At 38.2% G+C, this 23846-nt stretch overlaps 1 protein-coding gene across 4 annotated transcripts in view; it reads right to left on the bottom strand.

Annotated features, from left to right (window-relative positions):
* CHID1 (chitinase domain containing 1) overlaps positions 1–23846 on the bottom strand; it is a 127589-nt gene that overhangs the window by 3286 nt on the left and 100457 nt on the right. For 2 of the 4 annotated variants that reach the window (XM_026059149.1, XM_026059150.1), the window contains one exon: positions 3073–3153. In XM_026059149.1, coding sequence (XP_025914934.1) covers positions 3073–3153 — 81 coding nt within the window. Of the gene's footprint in view, positions 1–3072; positions 3154–23846 lie in introns of those variants that run through there. The other 2 variants (XM_026059152.1, XM_026059153.1) reach the window with 2 other exon arrangements.

The following is a 23846-nucleotide window of genomic DNA, read 5'->3' as shown; positions in this document are numbered from 1 at the left end:
AGGCTGAGGGACTCTGTCTCTGAAACCAGACACTTCACCATCAATGTCCATTTGGTCCATATTTGCACTCTAGCTATTTTAGTTACAGAGAGTGGGGCCAAAATTTTTTCTACATCTCTTCCTTTTCTACTGCAGATAAAAACTTCTACTCCTGTCCTTGCTCTGCTGAAGATACAAAGACATCACAGCACACGAATCCAAAGTGGAAGGAAAAGGAAGGCAGGTAGGGGAAGGTATGCCTGAGCGAGGTGTCTGGGAAGTCAAGTATGCAACCCTGTCACTGTCCTGCAGTTATCAGTTCCAGGAATATTTGTCAGAAAGGTTCCCAGGACAACTTCTCCCAACTTCAGTGAGCTTTGACAAAGCTAGCAGGACTAGTGTTAGAAAGTTCAAAAGAAGACTCTGTACAGTCAGAGACCTGTTTTGAGGAGTCTTTGCACAGAAATTGCATCATGCCATATTCAAGCCACAGCAACAGAAAAAGAAAAAAAAAAAAAAAAAGGTTATCTAAGGGATTCCTTGAAAGGCTTCAGGATAAGGCCTTTCAAAACATCTAAAGAGCAGAACACAGCTTCTTAATAACTAACACAAAGTTTGAAAAGGTAACTTTCATGATTAAAATGAAATCCCAAACTTCTCCAGGCATAATATTTCATCCAAGAAAGAACTGGTCATAACAAAATACAATACAGGCAGAGTTAAACAAGAGAAATTCAATTATTCCATGCTAGTTGGCATTAAGGAGGACAACTTTTAAGAGAAGTGAAAAGGATGATAGCTAAAATAGATGCTCCAAGAGGATGCAAACTCAAAAAGGGGCTCTTGTGATAGAGATGGTTTGATATTAGATGTAACTAAACGCACTGAGATAGCCTGTTGTGACATGATGCAACATTATTATAAAACTCTCAGACAACAGAAGACAGTTGCACCTACTAAATGCACATTTCAAAAAGATGAAAACGTTTGGATGTCAGGTGCAAACTGGCAAAGATTTTCCCAAATTCCAGCAATTAACATCTTCTATGTTAAACTAAATGCTACTGGTACACAATGCAAAGAGAAGACAAGCTACACTAAGCATGGATACTGTTGCTGTATTTTCAACCACTAGTAAGGAGAAGGACTCGAGAAACACATGGTCCCACAGCACCACTTTACCAGTTAGGGCAGGAGGACACGCAGAGTGCATGGACTGACCAAGCAGATGCTGCTGGTAAAATCTCCTGACTCAAGTAAGTGCATACTGCTAAGTGGAAAGTGCACAGGGACAAGCACTCGGAAGCAACAGCTTTCTATAGCTATCTATAATGGCAACCTTTGGCTCTTTGGCTGCTACATGAAAATCATTAGCTGTGCTTTGCTTAAAGATTCACGATTTGATTTCTTAGCAACTGCAGACATGCAAGATTTCCAGGTGAGATGCTTCACTAGTGAAACATATTTCAAGCCTGGCTGCCATTAACATTCAATGTAACCAAACGGTTGTAACACAAAAGTGGCGACTGGACAAGAGCTCCCTTCYGTACCCCTCTCCAAGTTGGCTGAGCCGCTGCAGACACACTGAGCCGCGCGGCTGCCTGCCAGGCACAACTGGCAAGTGAYGTTTAGAGTGATTTTCAGATCCAGCGTATTTTATGCACCAAAACTTCTTCCAGAAAGCCCACAAATAAGAATTTCCAAAGATTGCCTTTCAAAGGCAAACGGTGTAGTACTGACCGGTTTTCCCTTTCCCGCACGTTCAGTTTGCAAGGAAACATTTAGGAAATGTGTTTAAGTGAACCCCAGACACTTGCCATTCAAACAGAGCCCGCAGATTTACTTCTCTGAGCGCAAGCTTTCATTCAGTGATCACTGTGCCTCCAGTTAGCTTTTGCATTGAAGATCAGTGAAACAACACTTCTGATTTATTCCTTTTTAGTTAACACAAAAGACCTTATAATTGTTTGACACAGACAAAATAATTTCAAAACAGGATACCAAAGAACTCAAAATGAAAGAACACAGACTCCAGCCCTCCTATGCAATTACAGAAGAAAAAAAACAAATACTGCCAACCAATAGGTAAATATTTTTTCCTGATAAAGAATACATACAGCTGAGAAGTCTAAAAGCCAGGAGAAAACTGCAGGTTGAGAGAACCTTGGAAAATTAAATTTAAGATATAAAGGTAGTACAAGTTTTAGGGTTTTTTTTTAATTTTAAAAATATTTAAATCAAGAAGGTATTTAGGAAAAAAGCAATGTAGTCATATTGATGTTTTTTTTTAAAGCCTCATAAAACGTGTTTTATTTTCAGCAGTGTGTCTTCTTTACATTACCAATACACTGCATAATACACAAGATAAAATTTTGTAGACTTGATAAGATTTTGTTTATATAACTTTACCAAAAAGAGAGGGTATATAAAAATAGTGAATTATCATAGAAGCTTGATAAGCRTCTGCTGTTTACTTAAAATCTGTTGTAAATGGAATTTTCCTAGCATCAGGAATCCTCTTGTCATTTCATTATGAGAAAGACGGGACAAAGAAAGCTACTACTTTTTCTCTTCAGGCTCTTTCTAAAGAAAACATTCCCAGTCTTTTTAACTACTCCATCTGAAAGTCCCTTAATATTATTCCCATTACCCTTCTCTATAGCCCATTTGACTTGGCACAAGTTTGTTGCTTGGCCAATCTCATCACTAGGACTTATAAAACCAGGCTTTTATTGCACAACCTTTTCTCAGAACTACTTTTGGCTGGGTTACTGGTAACCACCTACCAGCTCGCAGTACTGATCGCACATGTTCTCAGCAACTGGCACTCAGCAGATAACCCAGCTGGATAGCTTCTTAAGCCATGACTCTCTGGATTTCTATTCTAAAGCTTGTTTTAGATTGTCTGCTCCCATTTACTTCTCTCTCTTGAAGCACTCTTGCGCTACAACTCAGTGCTGCCACACATATCACAAACAGCAGAATTTCCATTTGCTGAATTCAGCTGCATACTACAGTTAACTGGTAATTCATTGTGTACTGGACCATGCCCGAGAATATTTGCAGAACAGTAGGTAAGTAACTGTAACTCACTTTTTGTATTCAAAGTAGTGTTCAGCAATTTGCTCATCCCAGATAATTTTTGGTTTGTGTTCCTTCAAGGTTTCAATGTACCTACAAATTAAAAACATAGATATGGAATTAACTTCTTTGCTAAAAGCAGTTACAAAATTAAATAACAAAGATTTCTGAAAAAGCAATTTTACCGTGTTTAGATGTTGAACATCTTATCAAAAATATCCTCTAGCCAACAATTTAATATATTAAGTACAAATAATTTTCTCAGACACTTTTATATTTTGCCATGTTTGCATTTTCAGACTTTTTCTGAAGCAAAGAATGAATTAACATTCATCAGTTGACAAGATCTATAAAGACACATGATTACAGTGCTTCAATATTTCTGCAGTTTGATTCTTATATGCCAAAACACAGGAACTGAAGTCATTTCTAGGTAGTACCTAATTAGGTCCTCTAAGGTCAGTCAATGCAATTCTAAATTATAAGCCACTATTATGTGATGAGAAAAGCTCCTTTATAAAAGGGGCTCAATAAATCTTCTCAGAACTAACTAAAAAAGTATGAGAATTGCCTACAATGAAAAGTTACTGCCAAATAACCTTGCATATGTATTTTCACCACCACTAGCTTCTCGGCATTAATTTCTTGCATGGACACTTTGAAAGTGCCAATGGCTACTACTACTGCCCAAGCTCCTGCCAATGACGGAGGCCACATGAGCGTCATAGCAATAGTCTCTGTCATGTGCTCCTCTCTCTCTTCTGCATAGGGATCTTCTACATCTGCATCTGTGGCCACCAAGAAGGCTGAATTTAGCTCTGCTGACATTTTTCCTGACTAAACATTAGGGGGGTTATCTGGCCACTGCCCAAGAAGCACTGGTTTCTTTTTTCCCTTGGGGACCGTAACAGGAATTTGAATCCAAATTCCCATTAGCAGTACTTCATCTTTATGGAAATTACGTAAAGATATCACAAGCAAACAAGTTGGTTGTAAGGTACCATTAAGACTATTTTTCTATTTCTGCAAGATCAATTAAAACCATCTCTTCCATAATACGTCTCCTTATTGCCATACTTTATCTGCTCATGACAGGATTCACAAGGAGAAATTAGGCTTCAAATCTTACTTTTAAATAAAAAATTTCCATTTCCTAAGTAAAAGATGTTATAACCGATTTTGACACTGTCTCCCATAACATCCTCATAGACAAGCTCAGGAAGTGTGGGCTGGATGAGTGGACAGTGAGGTGGATTGAGAACTGGCTGAAYGGCAGAGCTCAGAGAGTTGTGATCAGCGGTGCAGTCTAGTTGGAGGCCTGTAGCTAGTGGTGTCCCCCAGGGGTCAGTACTGGGTCCAGTCTTGTTCAGCTTCTTCATCAATGACCTGGATGAAGGCACAGAGTGCACCCTCAGCAAGTTTGCTGATGATACAAAACTGGGAGGAGTGGCTGATACACCAGAGGGCTGTGCTGCCATTCAGAGAGACCTGGACAGGCTGGAGAGCTGGGCAGAGAGGAACCTCCTGAAGTTCAACAAAGGGAAGTGCAGGGTCCTGCACCTGGGGAGGAATAACCCCATGCACCAGTACAGGTTGGGGGTTGACCTGCTGGAAAGCAGCTCTGCGGAGAAGGACCTGGGAGTGCTGGGGGACACCAAGTTGACCATGAGGCAGCAATGTGCCCTTGTGGCCAAGAAGGCCAATGGTATCCTGGGCTGCATCAGGAAGRGTGTTGCCAGCAGGTCGAGGGAGGTGATTCTCCCCCTCTACTCAGCCCTGGTGAGGCCACATCTGGAGTACTGYGTCCAGTTCTGGGCTCCCYRGTACAAGAGGGATGTGGCACTACTGGAGCAAGTCCAGCGAAGGGCCACAAAGATGATTAGGGGACTGGAGCATCTCTCTTATGAGGAAAGGCTGAGAGAGCTTGGCCTGTTTAGCTTGGAGAAGAGAAGGCTGAGAGGAGATCTTATCAATGTGTACAAGTATSTGAAGGGAGGGTGTCGAGAGGATGGGACCAGACTCTTCTCAGTGGTGCCGAGCGACAGGACGCGAGGCAATGGGCACAAACTGAAACACAGACACTTCCATCTTAACATGAGGAAAAACTTTTTCACTGTGAGGGTGACAGAGCACTGGCACAGGTTGCCCCGAGAGGTGGTGGAGTCTCCTTCTCTGGAGATATTCAAAACACGCCTGGATGCAATCCTGTGCAATGTGCTCTAGGTGACCCTGCTTGAGCAGGGGGGTTGGACTAGATGATCTCCAGAGGTCCCTTCCAACCTCAGTGATTCTGTGATTTCCTTCAACCATTATCTTGACCCTGTCAGTGCTGAAATTCCACCTCACTATATACTTTCAAAAAAAGGGAATCAGTTCATATTTCTGAGCTTGTAAAGATTTATTCTCTCCTTCCATATTATTCTTAATGCAAATACAGTGTTCAGTATGGGAGGGAATATTTTCTTTCTTTTGCTATGGCTTGCTCAGTCATATGTTGATAAATAGTCAACCCACTGTAAGAAACTTTAGAAAAGATTTTCATTCCATATTTAAGCCAAATAAAGTACCTCATTACCCAAAGCAGACATGCTATTTTAGCATCTACATAAGCAAACATATGGCAGCAGCTATTGCACAGTTCCTCAATACACCCACACCCTGGAAGAATACAACTTTTCAAATAATGCAGTTAAACCTTAGGACCTTTCCCTCCCTTCTTAAGAAATACAAAATCTTAAGTTGCCCTGCTGGACAAATATGTGAAGTGATCCAGTTTTGTATATTTAAAATTCAGGGATTACTGTTAACACTTGCCCCATTCCAGAATCAGTAATGACAAGAGACAGCCCTCATGTGGAATGTAGGACCAAGAGGTTACAGCCCGAAGACAAGTGTTATCAGCCAAGCCATCCTGGCACATAGTTTTCTTCCTGTACACATGACTTTTGAATGGGAAATACTAACTTCTCTTGCTAAAAATCCCAACCAATTTAAAGAACGTTCAGCATATGCATGAACAATTTTTTAAATAACAAATGTAACTTGCAGCAATTTTTATAGCCTATTATATGTAAGGTGAACTGTACAACTGGAAGATGGAATGCATGTACAACTTATTTTAAAGTTGTTCAGGCATGCACACTATTTAATGAGATCCCATCCAGACCCTGCACAGAGAATTTACTTCCCTTTCTCCTGCCTATGAACATTTACCACCATAGTATGCAATAAGTTCATCTTCAAATCACATCTATGGTGATGATACAACCTTGTGTTGTGGAAAAAAGAAAGAAATATTAGGGCCAAAATTGTCACTATTACCCACTTATCTTGGGTGGTCTGATTGAAACATGTTAACTTTTTACATTGTCTCTATAAAGCACAATAAAAATTCAAAGTTACTATGTTTAAAACAGTGAGCTCCCACTTACTGCTGCAAATCAGGCTTCAGACCTTTCAATCAGATGACAAGGCTGCTGTGAAAAGTCTGGAAAAGCCGCCTGTGCAGCAACACACCAGAGCGGTCATGAAGGCTTTCTATTGCCCTAACCTGGGAATAAGCTGTCCCTTTCCCGCAGCCCTATGCCATAGTCACAGCTCATTTTCTTGCAGTAAGACAAACAGGGGCTTTATAGACAACATCTCTCAGATACACCACATCTCCTGTCATCTCTGGGCTCTCCCAGAAGGTGCACTGTAAGAGGAAGGATTCCTGTATAAAACTGTAGTGCCTGTAGCACAGCACACTTGCCTGACTCAGACTAATGCTGCCCAGGCACTCTTAACATATTATTTCCTAACTGAGGCAGTTCTTGACTTAACAAGTGCTTGAAATACGTCATTATTTTATTAAAAAAGAAAAGGCAGATTGAAAAGAGCAAATTTCCTTCACACCAAACCGTACGAGCGTGGGCCATCAGTATGCCTGGGATGCAGGCATACAGATTCAATTCCAGCTTCCCAAGGAGGGAAAGGGACGGGCAGAGATAATCAATCTCATTGCACCCAGCCCTCCCTCTTCTTTCCACCTCTCACCTCATTCTTCTCCTTTCTGCTTGTATTTATTGCTTTTTCTCTCTTCTTTCGTCTTATCTAATTCCTCCCTGTCTCTCTCTACTGCCACTGTCCCAGTTCTCAGCTGCTTTTATGTTCCTATCTAGACTCTAATTTATTTGCTTCCTCATCCATCAGCTTTTACTAGGTTTCTTCTTTTACCAAGCTGCCTCAGCATGGTAAACACTGAAACACTGAAAAAGCTCAGCTTCACTGTCTTGCACTACATATGCCCTGGGAAGTTGTGGCCATTTGCAGAGCAAGTCATGCCTAGCTTCTCCAGGCCTGGCCTGAAGCAAGGTCAGCGCTGATGGAGTATCCGGAGAGCGTTGGTGCTAGCCCCTAACGAACCTCCAAGCGCAGCCCGTAGGAGTGATAAAAGTACATGGATTATCAGGAAGAGGAACGAATGGCACACGCCACCTGCACGTTCACCTTGCAAATCTCAAAATACTCTTCTAAAACACATAACCGCCATCCTGTCTCAGCTAAATAGGTCTGGGTTTAACTTAATCAAAGCAACACATTTTCCCCCCAAACTTTCCTTCTGAAATAGCTAAACACTTACAATACCAGTTCAGTTCTGACAACTGGCTTTGAAAGTTTAAAAGTTACAGCCTCCTAAAAGCGTGGCTACATAATGTGAACGTGTCTGGAAATGTGACCGTAAGTCTGCCTGCCCCTTTTTATCCACAACTCAAAATCTGCAGCGCTTTACTGCAATTTACAGCCGTGGCTCTGCCAAAAAGGACATTTCTTGGTCCACAGGCACAGCCTATTATTCTTACATGTCTCCACTGGTTACAAAGCCACTGGGCAAGGCAGTACTAAAACACAGCCTCTTCAAGCCTTTCCCTAGGTGGAACAAATGGGAAGCCAAAACACACACATGATGGAGCACCTCTGAAGTCAACTCTGTTAAAGCTGGTACCAATGAAGAGCACTAATATGGCTGTGCCTACACCCTACTGCACTTTGCAGCACATTCAACTAATAAATCAAGGATCCAGGAGAAAGGTTCTTAGAGTTTATGGCTGGTGCTCCTTTTCCAAGGCACTTTTCCACCAAAATATGAAAAATGGTATGGCGCCTTAGGGAAAAAACAGTGATATACACCCCCCTGAAGAAGATATTTATCTTCATGGGTAATGCTTTTTTCACCAAGAATACGAAGCAACAAGTCTTTAGTATCGTATCTTTTGGGTCAAAAATACACATGCTAGGAAAATATATAACTTCGTATATAATTTTTAGACCAGGATTTATTTACTAATGTAAACATTTTTAATCCTCAGGTGCTTTGCTTTACTAGAACCAAATCACTCTTCAAAATGGTACCACAAAACAGCTTTAGAGAAAAGGAAATCAATACTGAGCATACATCCCAATTTCATGCTTTTTTCTAACACTTTAAATTCTCTCCTCTAGGCTCACATGAGCAAGACTCTGACTAGAAGCAACAGGTCCCTAAATATATACGAAAAACTCAGCCTTCTGCTCTCTTTTGGGCATTTAAACTATGTGATCTTTGATGCTGTATGTTGGATCTTCTATTTCTGGAGACTCTCATTTGCTCCTGCAGCAGCACACTGAGTCTGTCTTCCAGCACGACAAACTTAAATGACCCAGTGAAAGGATAAAAAAACCCGACTGTTTAGCTTGTGGAAGGGTTGGGGGGGGGGATAAAAGGGGAAACAAAGACTCAGGCTCATATTTATATGGAATAAATAACACCTAAATCCTTATGCCAAGTGCTGGCTCCAAGCTTTCAGGGTTGTTGAGTTATTGCAACCCTTAGGTTGAGCAGTTTGACAGGAATTTCAGAAATTTAAACCAGGGCCTCAAAAGCAAGGAGTCAAGCATACACAAAGACAAAAGCAGACCATCCCTACCCTCAGGTGCAGACTCATTCCCAGTGAGGGCGAGACCATGCATGGAGGCACTGGAGAAGATCTGTACCATGCATTTTTCTTTCCAGTTAGCTTCAGTTACATTAGCCGTAGCTTAGTTATTAAACCCTGACCATATCAGCAGTGCATCTCACAGCAACAGTGCCTACGCACGTTAATAAAAGTTAAGTTTTAGGCTGAACTAGATAGGGTCTATCTTCCTCCTTTTCAGTGTTGTGTCTCTTCATAAGAGTATGAGAAACTGTGTAGAAAGCTGTATTCTGAAGCTCAAGAGTCCAGATTTCTGATGCAAAACCTATATATAGAAATACCTCCAAAACCACATTCATTGTAGGACCCCTGAGAACATTGCTCAGCTTGGTCCATAACTCTCAAGCAGGATGGGTCAGCCTCCCCACTGCTCTGTACATTGGGGCACTGTGCAAAAGGACAAATATGTATCTTCAAAACAAATTTTTTTCAGAGAGGATATAGCCTATAAGTCAAAAAGTTTTTACTTAACGTTTAATTTTAATTACCATGACACACTTTCATCTTTTAACTGTTCAAGCTTTTCTTAACCTATTTCCTTTTTGGTGTGAGAAAATATCATGGAATGATCTAATCTAGAGACATTTCAAGACTTTAAACAGAAAAGGTTTTAAAACAGAGCAAAACAGAATCAGTAGTAAGAGGAACACTCTTTTTAGAAGGTGCTTTTGCACTGGTGGCGAGAGAAGAGCTGGAAAGATGGCCATGGGCCAAAAGAAATGATATAAAACAGTTTGATGGGCTCCCARAGTTAAGAAATTGTCAAAAATAAGTTTTATATTCAAATATTCCATTTTACAGCTGCAGCAGCAATGTTTCACTGAAGCTAGCACTTGAATCTCAAGAATATTTTTATCCTTTTCTGTTTTCTTTTTAGAGGATCACTTCTAAATAGCCCCTGCAAAATTGCTGAATATACTGCCAGCTATTAACCAAATTCAACCATGAAACTAGCAGTTTTGATAAAGAACCCTTTAAATGGTAATAAATGAAAACATGAAAGGAACAAAAATTTGATAAATAAAAAAGAATATATAGTTATTTTAAGTTCCCACTCACTTGATCCCTAAAATTGCAGCATCCAAAGGTAGAGAAGTCTTACAATTTAACTATCTTTAGATATTAGCCTTCAAAACAGTTTTGTGAACATGCAAAAATTTATGAAAAGACTAGCTGTACAGTCAGGAATAGTATAATACTATATATAGTGCATATAAATATATATATACACACACACACAAACACATAGGTATAAACACACACACACACACACAGAGTTGAATAATAAGGTTCAATAATAAATAGAACAGTGAAGCAAGTTTTCACCGCAAAGGTCCCACTACAGTCATTTYGGCACTTTTTTACTCATCTCCTCTCAGTATTCAATGTTTAGTAGCATCATATTTACAATATATAACTATAAAATACAAACTTTAAAAGGTGGTGAAGTTGTATCCCATTCTATCCCTTTCTTAGGCATTGAAGAATCTGGACTTTATTAACACAAATTTCAAAAGTTCTTTCAAAAGCAAAAAGATAGATTATCTAAGAAAAAGACAGCTAGTATGTATTTTCTGGAGGAACAAAAGAATGCAATAAAGAAATGCAAGTAGAAATACTAACTAACATTAAATCAGTTTCTACCCCAAGGATTTATGCATGACTGCAGTGGAAAGCACATTCTAGAAACCTTATTTATTCAGACTGCATAACACGTTATTCAGAAATAGTTCTGTTAAGATCTTCATATTACTTCACGTAAGACAACCTAAAATCGAATACCGTTTGCAAGAGACAGCAATCTGTTCATTTTCATTATTGCGTGGTGCCTTGGGTAAAGCTGTTAAAGGATCCAAGCAGCAGTCTAGAATAGAAAAATCTATAAACAAGCATAATCTTTCTCTATTAATCTTCTCTCTCTTGTTGCCCAGTCCTTTGTTCTGTCAGTTTTTAAAAGGCAATAACAGTATTTTCAAGACTTCCAACAGAGTAATTCCACGGTGGGTGCGTTGCTTTTAAGTTTCATAAAGTCATTCTTATTGATTTCTCCCCAATACTTCATCACTGTCCTCACAGATGACACTTTTCAGTGAAGTTCTACTTATTGCCAACCTTCCCCACCAACCCACGACAAGCAACTAGCTTGTGCCATGGTGCACAAGCCAAGCCATGATGCGCCAGCACAACGAGGAGGAGCAGGAGAACCTCAGCAAGGTTCCTCTCGTTGCTCTGGGGACGCAGACAACGCCCCTTGTTCAGCATTCTCACAGCAACTGAGAAACAACAGTACTTCAGCAGACTTAATTGCAGAGGGGCAGCCAAGCAGTCCTATTTTACAGGACTCTGGAGACACAAAAGGCAAGGCCAGGCTTTTCAAAAGTACGGCTGAATGAAGAACTCATCTTGCTTTGTCTCAAGGAAACAATCTTCATTAATAACTTTTAAAGTCTTACTATGGATACAGCAAACAGCATAAACATTACAGCATTTCCACACATACAGGTTTACATTTTAATGATGCCCGTTATGCTCTTTTTAATTCAGAGAGGTTTTATACAGAAAAAGCCCTGTTTTAGAGCATAGTAATGGTATTGAAGACAGAAAATATCTTTTTTATGGACAGAAAAAGAATTACGTAAGGTGGCCTTGACCTACTGTTAGAATCCAACTTTTCTTTTTCTAAGCTAAGGAAGATAAACACTGGCTTGTTCGGACTAATCTTTCTTTCTCTTATTAGAAAGTCTGTGTTCCAGCTGGATCGAAGCTTTTATTACTTTGGGCTGCTCAGCACATTTGTCTCTATACAACAGACCTCAAAATGCAACACTGAAGTGAATCAACAGTTGACTGTTCTGACCCAAAACTTGCCATACGTCTCACAACTCATCTGCAGACTATGAAGGAAGGGCRTCCTGCAGCTTTGGCTTTTAATCTCAGTGCTCACTGGAGACCTGGACAAAGGTTTGAAAACTAAAAYAATAGTTGTTTTTAATGAAAACTATAATTTCTGTCCACTAGGAAATTCTGTTTAAACATAAAAAAAACTGTTTTACTGTAAGGGTAAGTGAACACTGGAACAAGTTGCCCAGAGAGGTTGTGGAGTCTCCGCACTTGGAGATATTCAAAACCTGATGGGACATGGTCCTAGGCACCTGGCTCTAGCTGATACTGCTTGAGCAGGGGTGTTGGACTAGACGATCTCCAGAAGTCCCTTCCAACCTCAAACACTTTGCAATTCTGTAAAATTCTGGTCCTTTTCTTTTACATCCTGAACCATATGAAAAGTGAGTATACTTTTATATCAATACACATATTTAGATCTATGCATATAAACACACAAATATATTTACAAAATGAAGGCTGAAAATTCTGATTTAAAATGAAATGAAACAATCAAAACAATTCATCTTGGGTAGCACTATATCTGCTGGAGCTGATTTAGATGCATCCATTCTCCTTTTCCCATAATATTTCATGGATGCTCAGTCACAGAAATCACGGGAGATAAAATTCTTTCTTTTAGGCCTTTGTAGATCTGCATCTCCTATGATGCAACGCAGCAGACAGGCAGAAGCAGTTAAAGCATAATTGACACCCCTCTGCAAATGCTGTCATCTAAATCAGCCACCTGAAATGTTTTCAATTTCAGATAACATGCAGAAAATGTTTTAATTTGTTCTTTTTTATTGAACATTGTGTAAAGTTGGTGAATTCAAAGTGTTCTAGGAAAGATTTCATCTTTGTGGGCACTATAAATCCAGCCGAAAGTACTCTAAAATGCATGACTAACTTTTCTTGATATAACCAAAATGGTTCTCCTTCACAAAAAACAGTTACACTTAGATATGGATCAAAGAATACAATTAATCATACACACGCTGGAAAAAAAAGCGTCAACATTTATATATTTAAGGTTTTGATTCAATCTGACAGATAGGTAAAAGGAATATATGAAAATATCCTGAAAGAAAACAAGATCTTTCTTTCTAAGCCAACAGATATTTCCCAGACAACAGAGACGTAACAGATTGAGGCAGAGCTTTGCAGATCTGTTTGCACACCTTTAACAGCATGCAGCTGTTCAGCAGCTCCATTTTCTTTCGTGACTACAGAGATTTCATTTTTTCATTCTTTTTTTTCTATTTTTCAAGACACTTACCTGGGGCTACAAAATATGAATTCTTTTTCAGTGCAAATTATTCATGATAACAGCTGTTTACGAAATTGTTTTCTGTCATATGCATCAACTTGGTGTATTTCCTATGAGAAATCTTCCTTGTTCTGACTATAACCAAAGTCTCAACTTCTTTCTATCTAAAATATCAGACAATCTTTCCCCTTGTATTTGTTCTGTTAGTCATAGATTTTTTCTTTTTGATCTATCAACTTTAACACATGACAGGTCACTATTTACAGCATGTTGGGTCTGGGTACAGGATTTGGTTTGGCATCTTCTGCTGTCTTGACAGAATGAGTTCTTTGTCTTTAAAAGCCTGCTCGACAGTCGGGGCTGCACTATCTAGGTCTGCTCCGGCCAAGGGCACCTTCCTGTCAGGCGGAAAACAGGTTAATGGCAGAATAGTTTACTGTGCTAGAAAAAAAGCAGGATTCAGGCAACCTCCAAGAAACAGAAAAACTCTAGAAAACTGAATGAATAAAAGCACAGATTTATGGACTAGCTCACAGAATTAGTCTATTTACTCACACTGAACAAAGTTTAGTTAAACTATCAGATAAATTGCTGGTTCCACAGGTAAGGGATTTTTTTTTTTGTTAATGAACTCAGTATATCGGTCAATTTGAAGTCTTCYGTAAATGCATATCTTCATTTGGTATTGATTACCTTTACACACATTTTGAAAACTAAATTTTTCAAATGTTGCATTGCCTAAGCTGACTATTTCAACAAAAATGTGATGTTGTCTTTGCTATTCATCAGAAAATTACTACAAAGTAGGCATTCTCCTGGGCAAAGATGAACATAATTTTCTCCCCAGTTAGGAAAAAGGTCACCTTAAGGTTAATATATTATTTTTTTCTACTCACTTCTGTTATAAACTGCACCAAATAAAAGTTTATTATGCATTCACATTTAAGCAAGGATCTTCTGTGTTCCTCCCCAGTTTTAAGTTGAATTAAGCAGCAAAGAGAAAAATTAGAAGATGTGTAAAACACTCTAATGTGAATCCTTTAATAATTTAAAAACTGATCTGAAGCAGATGGTCCTCCCTCATATTTCTTATTTTCTAATTTAAAATGTTATCAACCATTACAACTGTCTCTGCTATACGTCCAGGACAACCTGAAAAGCCGAGTTTAAAGCTGATAGTCAGATTATATTTTGCAAATCTGTAATGCACCATACTGTGTAAGCAAACTGATTCTCCTCCAAATTCATCCCATCCCACCATCAAAAACACAAACCACGGATAATATTAAACCTAATATAAAACCTAAGGACACACCAATTGCCCCAAGAAAAGGAATAGGAAAACCCTTGTCATCAATTATTAAAAATCATTGCAATTGCACCACAGAGGGTCACTGGTCCTCACAACTACTGATAAAACCACCATTATTTATACAAACACAATTAGAGTACTGCACGCTGTCTCTTGACATCCAAGTCGATTCCTCTGTTCTATATTGTCTAATTTCTACAATATAGCTTGTTTACACTACACAGGAAAGGGCCAGTTCAATAGTGTCCTACTGTACCAGCACAACATAGCTATTCCTTGCAGTGCTGGTCAAAAACCAAGCGCTATTTGGTGAGATATTTAGCATCTGCACACATGCAAATTGTTTTAAATTGGTTTAAAAATGTATTGTTATATTACTCATGAAAAGACAATTTCAATAAAATGGGAAAAGCTGACATTTCAGTAGCAGTTATAATGCCACATGTCAAATCATATCATCTATACTTAGGTATTAAAATACTATATTAATTTTATACTTTATTTTAAAATCAAAGGAACATTATCACTATTCAGCATGACGTAAGGAAAAAGTAGGAGGAAGATATATCGATTTTGCTAACTCTAGTGACAAAAGTATTATGGTAAAGTATTATTAAGGGGAATATTCAGCAAAAAGACTTTGTCAAAGTCTCTTTTTTCAAACTTTCTTTTAGGATGCCATTTTTTGAGCAGAACTTCCACCATTCTGAAGAAAGATAAAATCATGGATTTCTCACTTCTTTTTTTAATCACTTGCCTCATTAGGCTTCTCTAAAGCTACATATCAGGGGTTTCTTCTCTCTCTTTGTACAGGATTTGTAATCTGGATCTTTTGTAGCATATGAAAACAAAGATTACAATATGGAAAGTCTGTATCAAACTGAAATCTTTCTAGGGGCCTCCACTATACAGATGGAGTGGGAAAATAACTCTCTCGTTAGGACAAGCTTCAGACTCTCGATGCTGTTTCAGAACAATTACACCAGCACATGCAATTCCACAAYGCCAGAATTTGCTTCGAGGGCAACAAAAGCAGTTCTTACTCCTACCATACCAAGGTAGCTTCCACCACATCCAGGATGAGAATCATCTCAGCACCAAAGGCTTTAGCATAAAGTATGAATTGCCACTGGAGACTAGGAATAGTAAATGAAAGATTAAATAAATTATACTGAGTAATAAATAATAAATCCTGCTGTCAAAATTAAATATACATAATGTATAAGTTATGTAACAAGCATCCACTATGTGGAAGAGAAGAAGCTGAGTCACAGAACTGTTAACCTTACAGAATTTGAAATCCCTAAAAGTGCTTCCAGGCTTCTAAGAGAATGAGTATGTCTAAGGGAGACTTGAAAATTTGAATTGTTGAGAAGCCAGTAGGTGATTTTTTCTTGAAAGTCAGGATCAAACCACCACACTGGCATTTCTGTAGCTTAATGACTATCTTTCATAAAAGAAAAACCAGCCAGAGTCAATTCTTAAAGACGTATCATCTTGCAATAGTAGAAGTGTTAGTCCTTCTTAGACTGGACAATATGCAAGCTAAAGTCCTGCTCCAGCTCACCCAATATTTTGGCTCGCTACACAGTCTGAGACAAGACAYAGTCCCTCTGCTTAAAGCTTTTTCTCAGTTTGATGAAAACTAATGCTTCTTTATCCTTACAGGCTTGTTTGAAGAAGCAGCAGTTTAATCCTAGCAATAGTCCTTGAAGATAAAATTGCTAGTTTAAGGGTACATTTTCTGAAATGCTTAAGTGACCCTCAAGTGAGGTTGAAGCATTTTCAAATACATTAGTCTAAGTACAATACCGTGTTCCACTCTTCCAGGAATTGACATTATAGGCAAAGCATATGAAAAAGCAAGACTGTATTATCATTGGCTGTGAGGCTGAAAAAATGTAGATACACAAATACATCTGCAGTTTAGCTGCAGCTGTAAATAACAAAACAGAGAACTATGCCAGTTCTGTTGCATGTCAGGTTGAGGTTTTTTGCTCAGGTTCTAAAAACCTTTCAAACTTTCCTCGTGCTCTAACCATTCTTATCAGCTTTATTTATAAGGTGCTACATAGTTCAGCCATGAACTTTGCCTTATATTGAATTTGGACCCTGGTCCAGTGCAAATTCAGATGATCTTAATTCAGTGTGTAGGAGACTAATTGCGAGCCACTCCAGTTATGAAAATGAAGGTTGAGGGGACAGTCATCTACTTTGATATCCTGAATTCTTCCAAAGCCCACTTTGCTGAAAAAGGTAGAGAGGAAAAAAGCCACATTGCTTTTCCCCCCTTGACTAAAAGGTCAGACATTCCTAATGCCAGTTCTAACATCACTGCTAACTCTTCCAGTTGCTTCTTGCATCCCAATATTTTCAACCTTACCTGAATTAAAGCCATCCCATCACAAAGTCAAGGTCAACAGTAATGTCACCCACCAGATTAAACAACAAAACCCAGCAGGAACAACTTTTCCTCGTCGTGTGTTAGGAAAGGAGCAGCGCAGCTCTTCCAAGCCCCCATCTCAGCCCTGACTGAGCTGGGTCTGAGGTATGGGGAGGCAACGTTTGTGGTTGCCAGGAGGCCTGTGTGAGGTAGGTGGGTGCTCAGCCCCACAGTTCCCACGGGGTTGCTAGGAGGCCCTGGCAAAGGGAGAGGGTCAGGGCCAAAGCCCATGGAGAGCATGGTTACAGAAAGGTCACGCCTGGTAGCAAAGGCGAAGGAAAGGGAACATATGCAGGATGCAAGCAGCTGAAAGCACAAAGGACAGCAGGAGGATGCTGTGATTCAAGGTGAAGATCCACTAGTCATGTAGCTCCCAGGCAGCCTTCTCTAGCCAGGCAGAGGGCAAAACTCACAGGCTGCAGGACTCTGAGTATGTAAAACTGGCCCAGGGTAGCAGCAGCCAAGGAGATAAATGATGGCTCTGTTCTTTCTCCAGAAATAGAGTTACGTCCAGACAGAAGCAGTACTGTCTGCAAGGAACCAGGTCATGAACAAAACCAGCTAGAGTAAGAGAGCGTAGCCTGAGAAAAGTGACCACTGTTTGGATTTCATCTGCTTCACAAGATGCTGAGAATGAGACACAGAAATATTTCTCCACTTCCAACTAGCCTCAGAATAAGAGCATTCAAATCCTTTCACAACAATCATGTCAGATCAAACATTTCCACCATCACTATCACTGCCCGCTCCTCCTTGGCCTCTTTAAATGACTTTTACTTGTAAATGACCAAGCTCAATACGGCAGGCAGTTTACCTTCACGTAAAAGAAATCATGAATTCAGTCCCTGACTGAGTGGATTCTCATTCAGGAAGGCAGCTGTGCTGAAGGAAAATCTGTGGCAGATCAGTAAACCCCGCAGGTCTCCAGTGTCCTAGGAAGCTACGAACTATATACTCTTTTCCATCTTTCGGGACCAAGTTAAACGAAGAATGAAGAACATTTCTGCTGACTTTTCAGTTCATTTTCCATACTTGGCAGAGGGATTTTTTTCCTCTCAGTGGACCAGATTTTAGTCACAGTTATACAGAGTTATTCTGGATTTATACCAATATAACTAAGACAAGACTTTCAGCTTTTGTTTTTGAAAAGATAGAATGATGACAAATTCATGCAAATGAATATTAATCTCTCATAAATAATGCAAATCTCATAGGGCTAGTGCATTTTTAACACGCCTTAGAATACTCTGGATGGGGTGTAATTCCTCCACTCTTGGCATGACTTGAATTGAAGATGCGATATGAAGTAATAAAGTATACCTTATCCAAAGAGAGTGGAAATTTATGCCTTTTGAAGAAACTGTCTTCATCAGGGCAGYGAAGCGAATACTTGAGAACATGGATTTTAAATATCTTGATATCTGGCTAAACTATTACATATTCATGTGACAATATTTAAAGAAAACTGACACTTTTCATCATGGAAAAACAGCAGAACATATTCCCTATCTTTGCATTAACTCAGACAAATATTCGTATATTTTTGTTTAGTTTCTGCCAGACAAACATATCTGTACTACTGCTAAAATTTGTTTAGGTTAAGATTAATTTTTAAAGCAACCAACAACATGCATTTATTTATTTGAAAGTTTTTTCAAAAGAATATTCACTCAAATCAAATGGCAACACTCTGGAGCCCAAATTAAGGGACAAAATAGTAAGTGTTTGCACATTCATCCTTGTACACTGGCAAAGGTAAAACAATTGGGCATTTATGGATCTAAAGTGGTTTCATATGCAAATATATTAAATTGCAATAACACTTTCAAAATACTATCACTTTGCACTCCATATACAATTCATCCAATACATGGAATAACAACCAATACAGCTGTGAAATTAATAACAGAAGAAAGTTCTTAAAACACCTACTAATTATAAATCTAAACAAGTCAAACATTAACAAAGATGATGATATGCATGTAACAGAAGTCCAATCCATAAAGCCCAAAGCAAAATGAAACAGCAAAGACTCCCAAGAAGACATTAATAACTAAAAATATAAGGGAAGAGAGACTGGTATGATGTAGAAGGAAGAAATAATGCCTTTTTTTAAAAAACTGTACAATTTTGAAACAACTGTTGGGGGTAAAAAAGGTTATCACTTTTTTTTTCTGCTTTCAACTGCAAACAACACTTTTTTCAAATGCTCAAGAAAAGCATTTGATTGTTTTATTTAAAAACGGATGACACTGAATTAAGTCTGGCAAGATATTAAGCAAATTCACTGCCACAAATAAGTCAACTTTTCTACTGTGCGGCAGATGTGAGGGGAGAAGTAAACCTTTACTTTTCATTGCAAAGGGCCATTTCAAAACCGTTCGGCAGAGGTGCCACCTGGGAATAACTCTCTGTGCCCCGCATGCCTAATTATTATAAGCTCTTGCTACAGTCATGCACAGAGATGAGGTATGAATGACCTTGTTAAGTAAAGAAAACATGAAAAGAGAATGATAGCAAAGGTAGAGGATGAAGAGAAACAGATGGCACCGTCAACTGTAAAACTGCCAAGCCCTACAATGTAAGAGCATGAACAACTTGCAGAGAATATTGCTTGCATTAGATGAAAAAGTTCTAACTGTAGTCATTAAAGGACTTACTAACCCATATTTAGGACTGCTAAGGCTTTTGCTGAGCATTATTTTAATTATGCTTGCTTTTATATAAGGTGGAGGGTTGTAATCTGTTTTGTTCATTCTCCACTGCAGCTGCTGTTTCTGTACCATAAAACTTAGTCCTGCCTAACAAACACCGTAGTCTACTATATTGCTACTGCACCATTTCAAAAGCTCTTTTATTTCTATTTCCCTCCTCAAAATGGCATAGTTTTTTCTCTTTAAGCAAAGAACTATCACTGCTGGATGACAGATTCTGTACTCAGCATCAAAAGATACTTGGTGAATCAAATCCAGAAGTCCTGAAGAGAAACAAAAATTACCTCCTCAAAATGTGAAAAAAATTCAGGTTCTTGGCTTTTCAGTAGCTCTGATTCCATGAACCGGTACCAGTTGAACTAGTTTTCCTGACTGTTTTTTACACTTGCTGACTCAAAATCCCAAACACTACGTTGTGAGAAATCCTTTTTGTCCCCAAAGCTCTACAGACACTAGCATGGATTATCATGATGGCGCTCTCTGATCAAAGCTCAGAGTTTCGGCACAGGAGAGAAAACTGAGAGGAAAAATGAAAAGAACCTGTAGTAACACATGACTGACACTCAAAATACAGAGGGAAAAAAAAGAAAGAGAAACACTGGAAAGAGCACGACAGATTTTATTTTGCCCTTTAACTGGGTGGCTACCAAAACAGGGAAGCACAAAATGCATCATACATGTTATAGGTTTCTTAAGTAGACAGGAAGAGATAGAGGGGAGAAAAAGAGTGAGGCCAAGAGATAGTTTTTATCCTTTAATCTTTCTGAGTAAAAACAGGAATTCAAATATGCTGAAAACTCGTTTGGATCAGGGGAATGAAGAGACAGTTAAATTATTAGAACAATTAATTCATATTCACAAAATATATTCCAATTACAATTGGCTCCTGACCCTTTTTGGCCCTGTAACCATGGCAAGAACCTCTTGAATTACTTGCCTCGTTTGCAATAAAATACAATTAAGTGGTACTAATTATTTGACACAAGATATTTTAAATACGGAAAAGGCTAGACAGTTGCTCAACAACATAATTTAATGAAGATGATTGGCAAGTATTACAGATTCATGTCTATAACTGCTCCTCCCATATCGTAAGAATTTTGACCTGGATACCCATTTTCAAACCTATCAGCTTTGCTGCGATTTGCTRTTGTGCACCTACAATGAAATAAGAATACACTGAATACAACTGTGCTCAAAGTCAAGAAGTCATCAACCTGTCACATCATTTCACACTTCAGAGTGACACATAAACATTGAGCCATTCAGATAGAGACTGGTAGCTAGTGATTAAAATAAAGAAGCTATCTGGAAACACGTTCTTCCTCTACAAGAGTCTGGGATAATGTTATAAATTAAACTAGACAAAAGCAGTACCAATCCAATCAGTAGCTGTAGGGATTCTGTACAATAAAGCAGTGACTTCTCTTTACAAGGGCAGCAGCTAAATAGGCCTCCATGTATAAATATTTCTTCAGAAATATTGTAACAGTGTTAGCAAATATCTAGAAGAAAATAACTCAAGGCACATATTGAAAAATTATAAAAAGTCTGCAATTTCTTTACATGATTCCAGGTATCTTCACTRTGTCCCAAAAGGATGCCTGGTCATGAAGGGAAAGTGGAATCTAAGATTTTACCAAGTTAACACATGGGAAGTAGTTTTAGGAAAGTATCTTATACAATGAGATTGTGTAATTTCAAGAGCACTTTGCTCTGGTTTATACCTAAAGCAAATTACTGTTCACCATTTGAATTTGGCTGATCACTCAGGTTCAAATTTTATTTTTAATGTAATCAAAGGATGAGTAATTCATTAGAAAAAAGAAAGCTGCCTTAATTTTACAGATACCGAAACATGATTCTCTAAACAAATGATCGTATACTTTCGAGTGCAAAAGACAATACCTAAGGTCCACAGAACCAGAAATACTGTTTCATTCCAGCAAACAAATTTATGTTGCTTATAATCAAATATAAATAACATATCCAAGTTTTCATACCTTTGCATTTGAATTATGGTATCTGAAGTTTACAAAGTATATTTATATTTGCCTTTACCCAGAGGCTAAATCAGTTCCTGAAAAGTTTCAGCACTAACGATTAAAATTGATGCCAATCACTGGAATTTTTCATGTGTTATCCATCATTAGCTACAACCTCAAAAAGAAGAGAGGAAAAAAATTCTTGACTGATGTCTGATAATCATCTTCACCACCAAATCTTCCTTTGTGCCTGTCTGACTTCTTTAGCAAGTCAAATCAAATGAGGCAAGATAGCGACTTTGATAAAACAAGAGTAATACTCACAAGTGCTTTTGAAAACCCACAGCTACCACTCTGCAATGTTTTATGAAAGTATCAAATCAAATGTTTCTCTCATTCTTTGAAAAAATGAGCAAAACTCCCTTCTGCTCCACTGCTAGCCCATTTTAACAGAGCACAAATATATTTGTTTCAACAAGTATTTCCAAAAGAGAAGTTAGCTAAATCCTAAATGAAAAACTATTCAAAACATTAAGACATTTTAATAACATGAAAGTAAAACCAAAAATATTGAAATAAACCCCAAAGTCTATTTAGAAGTTATTAGAAAAGCGAAAGGAATGATGCCTCCACCAACCCCAAACTAGTTATTTTGTGTTGTATAGACATAACAGCTTTTTTGCTGTTTCATTTGATTCTCTGTGCGTCTACTATTAGGTGTAATATTCTGATTCTATGACAAAAAGCAAGTTTGAAGTTTTGTTTCTTTTTCAAAAGTTTTTAGAATCTTATAGAAATTTAAGCTTATTTTACTCTTAAAATGCATATGGAATTTCAAAGGTTCAAATCTTAAAGTCTAAGAAATATTTCAATAACCTACTTGACTATTTTCATATAAAAGTTAGTAAGAGGACATATTCTATCAACTGGGGGTAAATATCAGGGCAATATCATCATCTTTACCACCCCAGCACTAAAATCAGCAAAAAGCTGGTGGAACATTTGCTTTACAATTAACCACAGGATTGATCAATCGGTCTATCTAAAATATTTTTAAAAAGGAAAGGAAATGAAATGAAAAGGATCAAAGAAGTGTACAGTCGGAAGAATAGAAGTATATTAGGATTAAAACCATTTTGCATACACAAAAAAGGTACTATTAGAAACTGATGCATGTGGAACATTGTATTTTACCTTCAGTATTACTGCTGACACACACAAGGATAAGAGAGTTACGTATAACGCAAACATCTGCAATTGCTTCATGCAGTACTTAAGTCTACTGGCTTCAAATTTTCACAACTATTTAAACAAGCATCAGTTGCTAGTGGATTTCCTCTTAAAACATTTCCAAGGGGATGTAGAAGTTCACGTGATCTCTTATTTAGTTTGATTTTCACAGCTACTAGGAAAACAATACATTCATTGTAGCCAAATACCAAAAGTCACATCGTACAGTCGAGACCTGGTAGGCTGTAGGATGCCATCCCACCCCCACAAATACTGAAGAACATCATCCTTACGTATAAAAAAAATCCTTCTGTATGGGTAAGTACTGAAAAATGAAACTGGAACATCACATCTTTTTCTGAAAATGGCCAAGATGATGATTTCTATTAGCACGAGCAAACAGAATAATTTAACTTCAGCACCTCTTGAACTTGACTAAATGGCTGCTTAACTTTCATTGCCTTCAAAGTGTATTTTAATGTAATTATACAATCACTGTATGCAAAACATCCTAATAACTTTCATAATTTATGCATTCTAAAGCATTAGGAAGGCTAATGAACCTTGCTGTTTTGATTTATCATGCAAGATAACCTGGTTAGAAAGATACTCAGTTATTAGGAAGCCACTTTCCCATAACGCAAAATGGAAGAAGTCTTTGCTACTGGAGCAAATACTATAAAATACATCCTACTGATAAACAAAGGCTACTTTATTCATTCCAGAATTTTCTACAAAACTATCATGACTTCAGAGGTGTGAAAAACTATTTGTCAAAGATCTATTCATATTTTGCAGAGGCAGGGGGAATAATGCTTATTTTAATGCTGCTCTGGCATCTTCTAGATGCCTCACCAGCATTATTCAATTAACCTTCTGAGCATCCCATCTTCCAGAGAGAGGAAGAGGCAGAGACGTTAACTTATGTCACCAGCAGGAGTGACATATTGCCCTGCACT

Source organism: Apteryx rowi, unplaced genomic scaffold (assembly GCF_003343035.1).
Source record: "Apteryx rowi isolate R43461 unplaced genomic scaffold, aptRow1 scaffold_152, whole genome shotgun sequence".
Classification (NCBI taxonomy): Eukaryota; Metazoa; Chordata; class Aves; order Apterygiformes; family Apterygidae; genus Apteryx; species Apteryx rowi.
Note: the sequence above shows the minus strand (reverse complement) of the source record. Positions and strands in the feature narration are given on the sequence as shown.